At 38.9% G+C, this 15036-nt stretch overlaps 1 protein-coding gene across 4 annotated transcripts in view; it reads left to right on the top strand.

Moving 5' to 3' along the window:
* The first annotated feature begins 2073 nt into the window (after positions 1–2073).
* The window catches only part of PRIM2 (DNA primase subunit 2), a 311113-nt gene continuing 298150 nt past the window's right edge, over positions 2074–15036 (top strand). Inside the window, exons 1-6 of one of the 4 annotated variants that reach the window (XM_077903524.1) lie at positions 2074–2230; positions 2970–3132; positions 4962–5065; positions 7738–7817; positions 9607–9727; positions 10456–11197. In XM_077903524.1, coding sequence (XP_077759650.1) covers positions 2979–3132; positions 4962–5065; positions 7738–7817; positions 9607–9727; positions 10456–10518 — 522 coding nt within the window. In that variant the 5' untranslated portion in view covers positions 2074–2230; positions 2970–2978 and the 3' untranslated portion in view covers positions 10519–11197. Of the gene's footprint in view, positions 2231–2969; positions 3133–4961; positions 5066–7737; positions 7818–9606; positions 9728–9831; positions 10256–10455; positions 11198–15036 lie in introns of those variants that run through there. The other 3 variants (XM_077903525.1, XM_077903523.1, XM_077903522.1) reach the window with 3 other exon arrangements.

Raw genomic sequence — 15036 nt, 5'->3', positions numbered from 1 at the left:
TATTTTGAATGGTTGTGTAATGTCCCATAATAGGACTATACTATTATTTATTCTTTTTTCCTGGGTTTTCACTACTATAGTGGTTTAATGAAGTTTCTCGAACACAAATTTTTGTGTCCATTTCTGAACAGATTCATCTAAGTTAAACTGTATGAATTCTTTTAGGGCTCATAATACACATTACTATATCGTACTCCAGACTTTTAGTACCGCAACAATTCCTATGTGAGCTCATTGTACTGGACTTTGCCCAGCACTATTTTCATTGTAAAATCTTTGCCAGTTTTGTAGAGGAAAATTTCTTTGCTGTCAATAATAAACACTTTTTCATATTTCATGATTGGTTAGGAGTTATTTGTTGCTGTTCTTTTCCCACTTTTCAGTTTTTGTCAGCATTTTTTTCTAATTTACTTAAGCTCTTTACATTTTGATGGTATTAGTCATCGTACATTTTCCCCTAGTTTGATGACTGCAAAAAATTTTGTGAATTTTTAAGATGCCCGATTTTACATTTTTATAGTCAAATCTTTAGATTTCTTTGTACTTTATTTACATTAATTTCCTATCCAGAGATCAGATAAATATTCACGTAAATGTTCCTATCGTCTGTGCTCTAGGTTTTTCAGGCAGTTCTCATGTTTTCAGGTGTCTTCTTTGTATCAGGTTATGTTAATTATGTTGTCTGATACAGAGAGGAAAGAATTAAAGTGAGGCACTGCTGTCAAAACGTGGAATTAGGGATCCCTGGGTGGCGCAGCGGTTTAGCGCCTGCCTTTGGCCCAGGGTGCGATCCTGGAGACCCGGGATCGAATCCCACGTCGGGCTCCCGGTGCATGGAGCCTGCTTCTCCCTCTGCCTGTGTCTCTGCCTCTCTCTCTCTCTCTGTGTGACTATCATAAATAAATAAATAAATAAAACTTAAAAAAAAAACCAAAACGTGGAATTGGTACTGTATGCTAGTTAGCACTGTGGTGCTTGGAGTCTCCCTCACTTTGAACCTGGCCCTGTCATTTATACGATCTTTGAAGTAACTTAACTTCTTGCCCTTTTCTGTGGTTTCCTTATCTGTAAAATGGGTTAATAACATAACCTATCTCATACAGTTATGAGAATTGATGAATTGATGTAGAAATCACTTAGAACACGTCGTGATACAAAGTCAGGGCTAGCCGCAGCTTGATCCACGATGGGTAGGTGCTTTGAAGTTTGGTATTGTTTCGATATATTTTGCATTTCTAAAAACCTGACGTTTCCTTTCAAAGCGCTCTTCACCTGCAATGATCACCAGATCTTTCTTCAGCCACTTTAGTGAGGCACGCCTCCTAGAGGCCACAAGTGAAGCTTATTTCGAGCTCCTGAAAACCCTACAGATCTCCTTTGGAGAGCTGGTGTGGCTCTGACCCACCGCTTGCTTCCGATGGACCCCTACTTCTTCCCTCTGAGCCTAATCTCTTCAAATTTCTGCAGGTCCCGGAGCGCGATCTGCGTGTGTGCATTCATCCTAGCTCCAGCCATTTTGCGGGGGCTTACTAAGCGCGAGGCGTGGGGTGGGGGTGGGGGTGGGGGTGGGGATGGGGAACCCAAGAAGGTCGAATCTGTCTTTACGGTGCTTGCCGTCCCGTAGGGACAAAAAAAAAAAAAAAAAAAAAAAAAAAAAAAAAAAAAGAACGTGCTGTGCATAGATGGACAAACTAACGTTCATCTTTTAGCTTCCATTTTCTCATCTCTAAAATGGAAGTAATACAACCTACCTTATAGGGTCGCAGAAAAGATTAAACAAGGGAAAACAGAGCCCCCAAGAGCCCCCAAACGGGTGAGAAGGGAGCGCAGCCATCGCCTATTGCGGCATCCTCCTCCAGCTCCACAGCGATCAGTCTACCCGGTGGGTTAAGGCGCCAGGCTCTTGGGAGCGTGGGAACTTCCACCGCTAGCCTTCCCAGTGTCACTCGTCAAAAGCTCCCGGTTGCAGGTACAGGAGGTACAGCTTGCAATCTGGAAACACAAACCATCGAGTTTAAGAAATTCTAAGCCGGCAAAGCGGGCTCAAAGCCCCCGGGAACCCGGGAGCCCCCGCACGGAGCATGCGCAGGGCGCGCGCTGGGTGGGCGGGACGTGCGAAGGGACGCTGTTGTCCTCGTCACTTCCGTTTCCGGTCCCATACGAACTCTCCCGCCATCTGAGGAAAGCGGCTGTTGGGGTTTGTGTGTTTTCGTATTTGGTGTGATTGCAGGTAGGAGGATCTCCTGCGGCTCTAGGACGGACAGTAATCTTGGTGTTGAGGCTTCCAAGTGGGGAAAGAAGGGAGAGCACTTTGCGGGCGGTGAGAGCCGAAGGATGACATGGCGGGGTGAAGGTACTGGGTGTCGGTAGGTTGGGGGCAGACACAGGTGCCAGCGAGTTGAGGGGACAGAAGCTTCGCCTGAGAAGGGCTCGGTTAGGATGGAGGCGGGTAATTTTTATAAGGGGCTTGTGGATGCTTTCCTACAAGCCCGGAAAGACTGGATTAGACGTGTTCTGTTTCCCAGGGTTCTGAGGTAGGAAGTAACTGGGCCCGGTGCATTCAGTCTCTGCAAAGCCAGAACCTGCCGCGCTTTCTTCCACATTCAGGATCGCAACCCGTGTTAAATCCCACCTTAACTCTCGCGACCGCAGAGATCTAAGGGCGGTGGCACATAGACTTACAGTGAACAGGTAACATAGCCTGACTTTGCTGTCGCCGCGAGTTATGGCTTCCACCTGCATACACCTCCCCCCACTCTCATGACGGAACTGTGTCAGGTCCGGTGTAGAAAACCTGGAAAAGGCAGAAAGACAGATTACCCAGGGATAGTCACTGGTAACATTTTATGCATGACCTTTAGGTTTTTTTTTTTCTTTTTTTTTTTCTGTATATGTGAAGTTTCTTTTTGCAGTTTTTTTGTGGTCAACCCCACTTGCCATCATTTTAACCATTTTATGTTTCCTTCCAGGGGAATGAGATGCAGTTTTCAGGGGGAATGCGCAAAAAACTGAGGTTGGGAGGTGACCAACGGAAGGCTTCCTACCCTCACAGCCTTCAGTTTTACTTGGAGCCACCTTCTGAAAACATATCTTTGATAGAGTTTGAAAGCTTGGCTATCGATAGAGTTAAATGTGAGTGATATTTGAATTAGCGTTTATATATTCTTGAGAACTTCACTTACACTTTTTGTGGAATGAATGAGGGTAATTTATTTCCTTCAGTTAATTCAAGAAATATTTATTGAGGGCTTGCTTTTTATTTACTGCACAGTGTATGTTTATTGAGTGGCACTATACCCTAGGTTGGGTGGGGATTTTCAGATGAATAATGTAATTCTCATATTTGTTGAAGCTGTATTCTAGTACATAGATACAGACATCCAACGTAATAATCATAATTTAGTATTTTAAATGTCTTATTAGAGGTAAATAGTAGTGTTCTTGAAACAGGTGAGAGTGATTAAGACTGCTTAGAGAAGTTGAAATGAAAAAAAAGAAGTTAAAATGTAGTCTGGACTTGGAAGGAAGAGTAGAAATTTCTCAAAAGAAAAGTAAAAGATTTTTTTTCAAGATGAGATAATGGACTATACAAAGGCTTGGAGGCATGAGAGAATGTTATATTTGAGGGAACAGTGACAAGTTCAGGATAGGTGGAGAAGAATGGATAACCAAGGGCATTTTGTGCCAAGCTAATGGTGTAATATTGGTGTGTAAGGAGGATGTGGCACTTGTACTGCTGGCCTGCTTATCCTCTGTGTGCTAGTGTAAGAAAGAAAGAAGCTGGGCATGAATTGAAGCAGAAGTAATAGCAGTGTCTTCTGAGTTTCTGTTCCAGGATATCCTGGTGGGAAAATCAGAAGGTAAAGTGAGCTAATATTAGTCACTTTTAGAGGAGTAGAGTGGCACCTGCTAATGCAGAAAGAGAGCACTCAGTGCCTGTGGAGTGAAAGAGTGAAGACAGGAGAGAAAGGGGTTTCAGGAAGCTTAGCAGTGTCAGATGCTTCATAGATTAAGATGATGATTGAAAAGTGCCCTTTGAGTTTGGCATTTATGGGGTGAGATGATGAGGGCCTGAATTAAGGCAGTAATGGTGTCAGGAATAGGAAGGGAGTGATTTACAGGATACTGAGGAGGTGTTCCTGAGAGGAGTTGGTGATTATTTGGATGTGAGGAGTGGAGGGGCAGGTGGGAGTGGCTGAAATTTCAGTTGGGATGACCTGGTGCTTAGAACCTGTGCTAGTGGAGATGGTATGGCAGGAAGAGGAGTAGGACTGAAGGGAAGAGAATTAGTTTAGTTTGGGATACCATCATGATGTACCTGTGGGGCATGGGTTTATGTTCAGGATTCATTTTAGATGTTTTTCATTGTTGAATTATCAAAATGCTTTTCATATTGATGGAAGTAGAATTCTTCTGAGGAAGGATTGAAAAGGTACTTTGGAAACCTTTGAAAGATACGTGCCTCTGTTCAAGGCAGTTCATTTAGTACATGGGGGGGCTTTGCTTCTTTACTATTGTGTCTTCTTCTCTACTTCATCAGTAAAGGAAGGGCTATTTTTTCTGAGGAGTCTATGCTGAGTCAGTGAAGCAAATTGACAAACAACGTTAGGGATGCAAACAAGGGTGCTTAATTTTTTTTTTCATGCCAGCACACATGAATTCCTTGACAGTGGTGGCTCAGTACCAGAGTAATTATCCCCCATCCCTCTCCCTCTGCTTGAGAATCCCTGGTATTAGATTATGTTATGGGACATGGATATTTTCTGCACATGGATGGAGATTATCTTCTTATAAATTTATGTAATTTGTATAATGTACTTACAAAAAATAAAGGTGTTACAACTTGTCATCTTTTAAAAACAAGTAATTATGGAATTGCCATTCATTTGTCTTGGGACCTAGTTTTTAAAAATTACCTTGCATTCATACATTTTCTCTTCTGTTTTTATAATATTTTCTAGTGCTAAAAGCAGTTGAAAATCTTGGTGTAAGCTATGTGAAAGGAATTGAGCCATACCAAAGTAAGTTGGAGAATGAGATCAGAAGGCTCAAGTTTTCCTTCAGAGTAAGTAAAAGCGGGAAAGAAATGTTCTTCAGTTTGTATATATTTCTGTAGTGGGTCTTGGTTGTGGAAAAGATCTTGGATTAGGTCCAGGGCTTTAAAAAAGACTAATATAGCATAGACTCTGCCTGAAGATATATCTGCAGCCCACTAGGGGTGATTGACATATAGTCAGATGATCATAATACAGCAGGGTTTCTCGACCTTGGGATTATTGACATTTGGGCCTGATAATTCCTTGGTGCAGGTAGATGCTCAGTAGTGTCTCTGGCTTCTGTCCAGTAGGTATCTGTAGACATTGCCAGATGTACCCTGTGCACCACAACATGAGGGATGCCGATAGATATGTGCTCTAGGAACTTCAAGAGTACAGAGGATTACCCAGCTCACATTGGGGAGGTTTGGGAAGACATCCCAGTTCTAGCTAGTGCTGGAACTGAATCTGATAGATGTGATCAGATTTTTATTTTAGGAAGATGACTGCCAACAGCAGATTGAATGGGCCATATCTGGTAGGAGGAAAAACAGGTAACCTGGAAATAATGAGAGTGAATTGAATGGGGAGAAGAGGACTGATATTAAGAGATATTATGAAGGTCAAATAAACAGATTCTAGTGACATTGCAGGGAGAAGAGAGAGGAGAATTAGGAATGACTCCCAGGTTTTGGTTAGGACAAGTAGGTGGAAGGTGATAGTAGTTTGAGAGGTGATATATACAGAAGGAGAAGCAAGTCTTAGAAGGAAGATGTTGAGTTCTAAACATGAATTGGAGGTGCTCGTGGAAATGCTTAGTGGATAGTTGGGTATACGTGCAGGTTAGATTTGGGAGACACCTGGAGTGGGAATATAGATTAAAGAGGAAGGTTGGTATCAGGAGGAGGAAAATATTTGAGTGAGAAGATGATGATGGACAGGATGTGAAGAATACCAATATTTGAAGTGAAGTAGATTTGGGGGAGTCTAGGAAGGAGATTGAGAAGGAATTGCCAGAGAGGTAGATCAGCAGGGATGATAGTGTCATGGTAGCCAAGAAGGGCTGGAGCTGACATCATAATGATCGTGATATAAATACCAATACCATAAGAATAACAAGAGGAAGCATTCATATTCTACTTATTGTATCCCAGAGTTCATTCTAAGCATATTACATATATTAACCCATGTAATCCAGTTAATAGTCTTATGAGGCAGGTACAATTGTCACCACTATTTTATAGATAAGAGAATGGAGTTACTGATAAGCTACATAACTGACCCAGGCTTATAGGACGATAAGTGGCAGAGCCAAGATTTCAAATCTGGACATTTTGTTTCCATGATGGTGGTACCTTTAACTACATATTTCAGAAGCTTAGGACCATGTAAGATGAATGGTACAGAAACCATTGGATTTATCAGCTTGATGGAGCCTTGTAGATGGAGGCAGAAGCCAAAATGATGGCAGTGTTTGGAGGAGAGAAGTGGGTACAGAATATGTACTCTTGTAAGATGGCTAGCTGAAAAGAGAAGAGAAATAGATCTGAATATAGAAGAATTTATAGGGAAAAGAGAAGGCATACAAACATGATGGGAGATTACTTGAACATGCTTATAAACTGAGTGACGAAGAGAGAGAAGAACCTAGAAGAGAGAGAAGAGGAGCAGAATTTGAAGATAATTTGAGAGAGCATTTGATAAATCAAGATACTTAGGAGGCAAGAGCAGGTGGATTGCATGGCTTAGGTTTAGGGATTAGCTGATGTAGGAGGAGGGAGAGATCTTTTGTCCACAGAGATGGAAGGGACACTAGTACAGTGTGGATGCAGAAGCTCGGAGCTGAAGAAGTTGGCCCGGTGGCCTTTATTTTCTGTAAATTAGATGAAGTTATCTGTTGAGAGAGAACAGGAAGGTGGTGTGGTAGGGAGCTTAGCTCAACAATTGAAGACTGAAACAGCTTTTCTAAGAGTGAGGAAAGATGATTATGTGTCAAAACCCTTTTCTATTGCTTATAAGCATTGTGACCTTGGAAAAATTATATAACATCCCTGTGCCTCAGTTTCCTCATCTTTAAAATAGGGATATAGTAGTACTTACCTCAGATTTTTTTTAAAGGATTAAATGGGTTAATAAGATTAAAAATGGTTATAATAGTGCCTGGTACCTCAAGACTGCTCACTCTTACTGTGTTGAACTTAAATAAGCACTTGGTGCTTGTAAAAGTCCAGTACATGTTAGAGGTTGTGAATTTTTAATATTCCAAATTCTCAGTAATTGTGTATTTTATTCCCCCAGAGGTTCTCAGTATTTTGGTAATAGATCTGTAGAGTGTAGTGGTAGATTTATTTAAAATCTAGGTTTTTGCCAGATGGTTAAATGAAAGCAGTTGAAGGTTGATGCAAGGGGTGTTTGAAGAGATGAGAAAACTGGGTATAGGCTGGGTAAGAAAGGAAGTTAAGAGAGGGGTTGATAGGAAGAAAAGAGTAGAGTCCAAACCCAGGGGGTTTTGTTGAGATCAGTTCAGTTTTCATTTTCACTTAATGGCTAACAAGTAAAATGGTAATTACCTTGGAGGGCATATTTATGAAATTTGTTTTTGAAACTTTTACTTTACCATTGGCTTATGCTATCTCTATTTCTTTATATACTTGTTACCATTCTAATGCATTTATTTTATTCATGTGCCATTATTCTTAAGGAAAGCTTAGAAGATGAATATGAACCACGAAGAAAAGATCATATTTCTCACTTCATTTTACGCCTTGCTTATTGCCAGTCGTGAGTACACGTTTACAGTCTCACAGTCGAATCTGATATCTTGGGTTATAAATTGGTACATGGGAAGCTGACATATATTGTACTGACCATAGAAAAACCCAGAATAACATCAGAAACTGGCGATTCATGAGTTGAACACTGCTATAGTGAATTGTTTGAAGCCAGTTGTTTACTGAAAAATATTGAAAAAAATTCTGTTGTAAAATTTACCTGTTGAAACACTTGTTAGCTTCATGGGACAGCTTCTTCCTTTGGGATTTGAAATTGGAGGGGATTTCAGTAAGAAGGGCTTTTGCTTTCCCAGAAAACAAAAAAAGTGTCACTATTTATAAGAAATAAAGACTCGGGGATGCCTGGGTGGCTCAGTCAATTGAGCGTCTGCCTTTGGCTCAGGTCATGATCTCAGGGTGCTGGGATCCAGTTCCACATTGGGCTCCCTGCTCAGTGGGGAGTCTAGTTTTTCCCTCTGCCTGCTACTCCCCCTGCTTGTGCTCATGCTCAATTTCTCTCTCTCTCTCTCTCAAATAAATAATTGAAATCTTAAAAGAAAAAAAAAGAATGACTCAAACATACCCTTGTATTTGGTACAGATTTTTAGGAGTTGAGATGTATGGGCTAGTGCCCATTAGATTAAGATATTTTCTTTTGCTAGTTGGTTTGTTATAATATAGTGCCACCCAGAGGGAGAAGGAGTTAGTTGCCTTTTTTTTTTTTTTAAACTTTGTGTTCTTTTTCTGTATTAATTTTGGCTGCATAACATACTTATTTTAAGTTTTTTTTTCCTCTTTCTATTAGTAGGCTTATCAAATGAGAATCCTGAAATTGTTTACTATCACAAGATAATAACTGAGAAATTATTGACCATGTTTGGTCTTGGAGTTTTTCTTTTGTAAAAACATATGTGCAGTTTACGTAATTTATGCAGTAAATGAATTGCTGACAATCTCTGAAAGTCACTTTGGAAAAAAAACTAAATCATATTTTACATGCAGTAGTATAGTTTTTTTGTGACAATAATGTCCATTATGTATTTTATGAATTAATATGTTTGTATGTTGGCTTTTAAAAATTTGAGGTATACTTGCACATATTAAATTTTGTGGAATTATAAACTATAAAGCTGTAAGCAAAGTTTACTTTCAGAATTGCTCTGATCATAACCTATTCAGAGATTAAGTTATCTTTAAAAAATTTGGTGTTTAGTTGGCATTGGTGAAACCATCTTAGACTGAAAGAATATCTTATATTCTGATGTAAATGACTATTTTGCACTTAAATGCATGAACTATTTTCTTTTATATTATTTGATGATCAGCTAGGCTCAAGGTATTCTGTATTTAATTCTTTTAATTTTATATTCATAATCTCCTTCCCCATGTTAAGCACATCCCTGGAAGATTGTGGTATGTGGCTATACTCTTTATCATAATAGAGGACTTGTATGCTTTTAACTTCTGTCTGTTGGCATCTTGCTTGTGTGTGAATTTCATTTCATAAAAATTTTTTGGATTTAATAATCAGTGAGCTTTTTTTTTTTTTTTAAAGATTTTATTTATTCATGAGAGACACAGAGAGAGAGAGAGAGAGAGAGGCAGAGACACAGGCAGAGGGAGAAGCAGACTCCCTGCAGGGAGCCCGATGTGGGACTCAATCCCAGGACTTCAGGATCATGCCCTGGGCCAAAGGCAGGCGCCAAACCACTGAGCCACCCAGGGATCCTGTCAGTGGGCTTTTAAAATAACCATTGGGCTTTTCATTTATACTTACCATTTCCCTGTCTCCATTTCAGTGAGGATCTTAGACGCTGGTTCATTCAACAAGAAATGGATCTTCTTCGATTTCGATTCAGTATTTTACCCAAAGACAAAATTCGAAATTTCTTAAAGGATAGCCATTTGCAGTTTGAGGCTGTAAGTATTATTTTGTATCCATTTTCACCATTCATCCCTTTCTGTTGGCCTTAAGTGCTAATATTAATGTGTGGCATTCTTTTTCTTTACATTTTCTTCTGAAGTCCCTGCCTGAAAGAATAGCTGTTGGCTTTGCGCTACAATGAACCTTTACCTTTTTGTGACTAGAAGAAAAGGGGCTCCTTGGTACTAAAGTCTCAGCATTTAATTTCTTTGTTAAATATGTGACTTGTGAAAACACAAAAAATTTAATTTATAAAGGTTCATTTAAAAAAAAATGATTTTATTTATTCATGAGAGTTACAGAGAGAGAAAGGGAGAGACTTAGGCAGTGGGAGAAGCAGGCTTCCTGCAAGGAGCCCAGTGTGGGACTCGATCACAGATCCTGGCATCCCACCCTGAGCTGAATGTTCAGCCACTAAGTCACCCAGGCGTCCCTATAAAGGTTCATCTTTAACTAGAATCTTTTAGGCCGAAAATTTAAAGCTAATAAAGTATTAAAGAAAAAAGAGAAGTGGTAGTTAATATTTATTTCCAATAATGAAATGTAGTTCAGACTTTATTTTAAAAGTCCATTGTTGGTAAAAATCTCTAAATAGCTTTAAAAATTATTTTGCAGACAAATCTGAATGATTTACATATCATAGCTATATAAAAAAGAAGAAATGTCTGGGATATATTTAGCAAGTTTAATTATTGTGGGTAAAAGTAGGATTTATGTCTTTTAGGTTGATCTGTGCTGCAGTGGGAAGGCAGGAAAATTCTGTTATAGAAGACTTAGATGGTGGTAGGATCGCTGAGTCTCAAGTTTGGTGTTAGAATGAGTGACTTGAGGCCAAATAAAGTAGAAGTTGGAATGAAGGACGTCCTGAGAAGTGGAAAATGTACCCACATTTTTAGAAACAGTATGGGTTATTGAGTTGGTGGAAAGAGTTGGCATGAGGGAAGTAAACAAACATTTGATAGACATTTAGTGTTTATTTTATGTGTGAGGGAGGCACTTTCCACAATTTCTCTCCTTTCTCATAAGATCCCCATGAGATTTCTAAATAATGTCTATGTGGACATGGAGAAATGTTGAGCCGATATCATCTGACACAAACTCTGTTCATTTTCCCCTTTGTTTTTAACTTAGATCCTTAGTGAAGCTCATTATTGCTAATATCTATTACAGTTAATTTATCCTTTCATATTAAAAATAGTTATTTTTTCCTGTTGTTGCAATGAATGTTGTCCTTGAGAAGATCTGTTTTTTCTTTTAGAGATTTATTAGAGAGAGATCACAAGCAGGGGTTAGGGGAAGCAGACTCCCTGTTGAGCAGGGAGCCTGATGTGAGACTTGATTCTAGGACCCTAGGATCATGACCTGAGCCCAAGGCATATGCTTAACTGACTGAACCACACAGGTGCCCTTAAAGATCTATTTTTTTTATTTTAAAGTGTCTTAGTATATTGTCAAGTAAAATTTTTAAAAATAAAAACCATGTTTCTTTTTTAAAAAATCTTAAAATTATGTACAGAAAAGTGCATAGATCATAATTGTATAGCTCTATGAAGAATCACAAAGTGATCATTACCAAAGAAATAAAATATTGCTGTCACCTGTGTACCTTGTGCCTCCTCCCATTCATTACCCCCTGTCTCCCACCTAAAATTAGCCACTCTCTTACTTTTAATATCATAAATTAATCCTGGCTGTTTTTGAACTTTATATAAATAGTATCATATAGTATGTCTTTTTTTCTCCAGCTTTATTGAGACATAATTGATGTATAGCATTGCGTAAGTTTAAGGTGTTAAGGGTGATCATTTGACACGTATATATTGTGAAATGTTTACCACAATAAAGCTAGTTAACACATTCTTCACATAATTACCATTTTGTTGTGGTTATGGTGAGAACATTTAAAATTTACTCTCATAGCTACTTTGAAGTATATGATACAGTATCATTAACTATAGTCACTATGATATTATACTACTAGAAGTTTGCACTCTTTGACCAATGTCTCATTTTTCCCCATCCCCTAGCCCCTGGCAGTCACTTTTCTGTTTTGTACTTCCATGCATTTGGCTTTTTTAGATTCCACATGTAAATGTAATCACATATATAATATTTTATAATACCTTTATTGAAATAGCATTCAGATACCTTCAAATTCAGCCTTTAAAAATGTACAATTTAAAAAAAAATAAAAATGTACAATTTAGAGGAAGGGAAAAAAATAAAATGTACAATTTATTGGTTTTTAGTATAATCACAGAGTTGTACAACCATCACCACTATTTAATTTTAGAACATTTCATTACCCTAGGAAAGAGTTGGAGAACATTTCATTATCCTACCTGTTGGTAGTCATTTTTCATTTCTCTATCTCTCATCCCCTTGGAAACCACTAATCTACTATCTGTCTCTGTGAATTTGTCTATTCTAGACATTTCATATAAATGGAATCATAACTTGTTACTGGTTTCTTTCACTTAGCATAATTGTTTTTTCAAAAATTAAAGTAGAATTAACATACAGTGTTATATTGGTTTCAGAAATACAGTATAATGATTCAACAACTCTGTACAATTCTCAGTGCTCATCCCAATAAGTGTGTTCTTTTTTTTTTTTTTAAGATTTTATTTATTCATGAGAGACTCAGAGAGAGAGAGACAGAGACAGAGGCAGAGACACAGGCAGAGGGAGAAGCAGGTTCCATGCAGGACTCGATCCTGGGTCTCCAAGATCACGCCCTGGGCTAAAGGCGGCGCTAAACCGCTGAGCCACCTGGGCTGCCCCAATAAGTGTATTCTTAATCCTCTTTATGTATTTCACCCATCTTCCCACCTGCTTCCCCTCTGGCAACCACCAGTTTGTTCTCTGTATGTGAATCTGTTTTTTGGTTTGTCTCTTTGTTTTGTTTTGTTTCTTAAATTCCACATATGACTGAAATTGTGTAGTATTGGTCTTTCTCTGATTGACTTATTTAACTTAGCATTATATCCTCTAGGTCCATCCATGTTGTTGCAAAGGACAAGACTGCATTTTTTTTTTATGGCCGGGTAATATTCCATTGTGTATAGGTACCACATCTTTTTTATCCATTCATCTGTGGATGAACACTTGGGTTGCTTCTATATCTTGGCTATTGTGAATAATGCTTTACTTAGCACAGTTATTTTAAAGTTTCATCTATATCATAGCATATATCAGTACATCATTCTTTTTTATTTATTTAATTAAAAAGATATTATTTATTTATTCATGAGAGACATAGGCAGAGACATAGGCAGAGGGAGAAGCAGGCTCCTCACAGGGAGCCTGATATGGCACTCTGTCCCAGGACCGTAGATCATGCCCTGAGCCAAAGGCAGATGCTCAGTCACTGAGCCACCCAGGTGCCCCTTCATTCTTTTTTATTGTCAAATAATATTTATCTGTTCAACAGTTGATGGACATTTGAGTTGTTTCTACAATCCAAAGGCTGACTATTAGGAATAATACTACAGTGAATATTTATGTGTAAGTTTTGTGTGGATCTTTTCTTTTTTCTTTTCTTTTCTTTTCTTTTCTTTTCTTTTCTTTTCTTTTCTTTTCTTTTCTTTTCTTTTCTTTTCTTTTCTTTCTTTTTGGCTTTATTTATTTGAGAGAGAGAGTGAGAGAGATCGCAAGCAGGGGGAAAGGGCAGAGGGAGAAGCAGACTCTGCTGAGCAATGCTCCCTGCTCTCTGCTCCCGCCCAGTGTGGAACTTGATCCTGGGACCCTGGGATCATGACCTGAGCTGAAGGCAGACATTTAACCAACTGAACCACTCTGGTGCTCTGGATATCTGGATATCTTCTTTCTCTCTCTCTCTCTCTCTCTTTTTTTTTTGAATTTTATTTATTTATTCATGAGAGACACAGAGGAAGCAGAGACAGGCAGAGGGAGAAGTGGGCTCCCTGCAAGGAGCCTGATGCGGGACTCGGATCCTGGAATTAGGACCTGAGCCAAAGGCAGACGCTCAACTTCTAAGCCATCTAGGTGTCCCTATCTTATTTCTTTTAGGTATATATCTGGGAATGGAATTACTAGGTCATAGGGTAATTAATTCTCTGTTTAAACTTTTGAGGAACTGCTAGACTTTTTCAAGTGGCTGCACTATTTTATATCTTACTGGTGTATGATGGTTTCCCTTTCTCTACAGTATCACCCACAATTGTTATTTGTTTTTGAATGTAGCCATCCTAGTGGATGTTAAGTGGTAAGTCACTGTGGTTTTGATTTGCATTTCTTTAATGATGAATGATGTTGAGCATCTTTTCAAGTGCTTATCGGTTATTTGTATATTCTTGGGGGGATGTCTATTCAAATCCTATGTAAATTTTTAAAAAAAGAATTATTTATTTATTTATGCATGAGAGAGACACAGAGAGGCAGAGTCATAGGCAGGAAGGAAGCCTGATGTGGGACTCGATCTTTGGACTGGAGATCATGCCCTCAGCCAAAGGTGGACGCTCAACTGCTGAGCCACCCAGGCGTCCTATCCTTTGTATATTTTTTAATCAAGTGATTTTTTTTATTGTTGAGTATTCTTTACATATTCTGGATATAATAATATATATCATTTACAAATATTTTCTTTCATTCTTAAGATTGTCATTTGATGGTATCATTTGCAACACAAAGTATTTAATTTATATGAAGTCTAATCTATTTTTTTCTTTTGTCACTTGTCCTTTGGTATCAGATCTAAGAAGTCTTTGTTTAAAGGAAGGTCGTGAAGATTTACTCCTATGGCTTTCTCTTAGAGGGTTTTTTTTTTTAATGTCAGTTAATTTATTTTAGAGAGAGTGCACAAGTGGGAGGGACAGGGAGAGGGAAAGAGAATCCCAAGTGGACTCTGTGCTAAGGGTGGAGCCTAATGGAGGACTCAATCTCAGGAACCAAGATCATGACCTGAGCTGAAACCAAGAGTCATACACTCAACTGTGCCACTCAAGAGCCTGTCTAAGAACAGTATGTCTTAGGCTCCTGCATACTGTATGAAGTAGGGGTCCAACTTCATTTTTTTGCATATAGCTGTTCGGTTTTCCAGCATCATTTGTTGAAATGGTTTTTCTTTCCTCATCACATTGTCACTCTTGTCATTTTTTTTTTAAAATTTTTTATTTATTTATGATAGTCACACAGAGAGATAGAGACAGACAGAGAGAGGCAGAGATACAGGCAGAGAGAGAAGCAGGCTCCATGCACTGGGAGCCCGACGTGGGATCCGATCCCGGGTCTCCAGGATCGCGCCCTGGGCTAAAGGCAGGTGCTAAACTGCTGCGCCACCCAG

The sequence above is a fragment of the Canis aureus genome, chromosome 7 (assembly GCF_053574225.1).
Source record: "Canis aureus isolate CA01 chromosome 7, VMU_Caureus_v.1.0, whole genome shotgun sequence".
Taxonomy (NCBI): Eukaryota; Metazoa; Chordata; class Mammalia; order Carnivora; family Canidae; genus Canis; species Canis aureus.
Note: the sequence above shows the minus strand (reverse complement) of the source record. Positions and strands in the feature narration are given on the sequence as shown.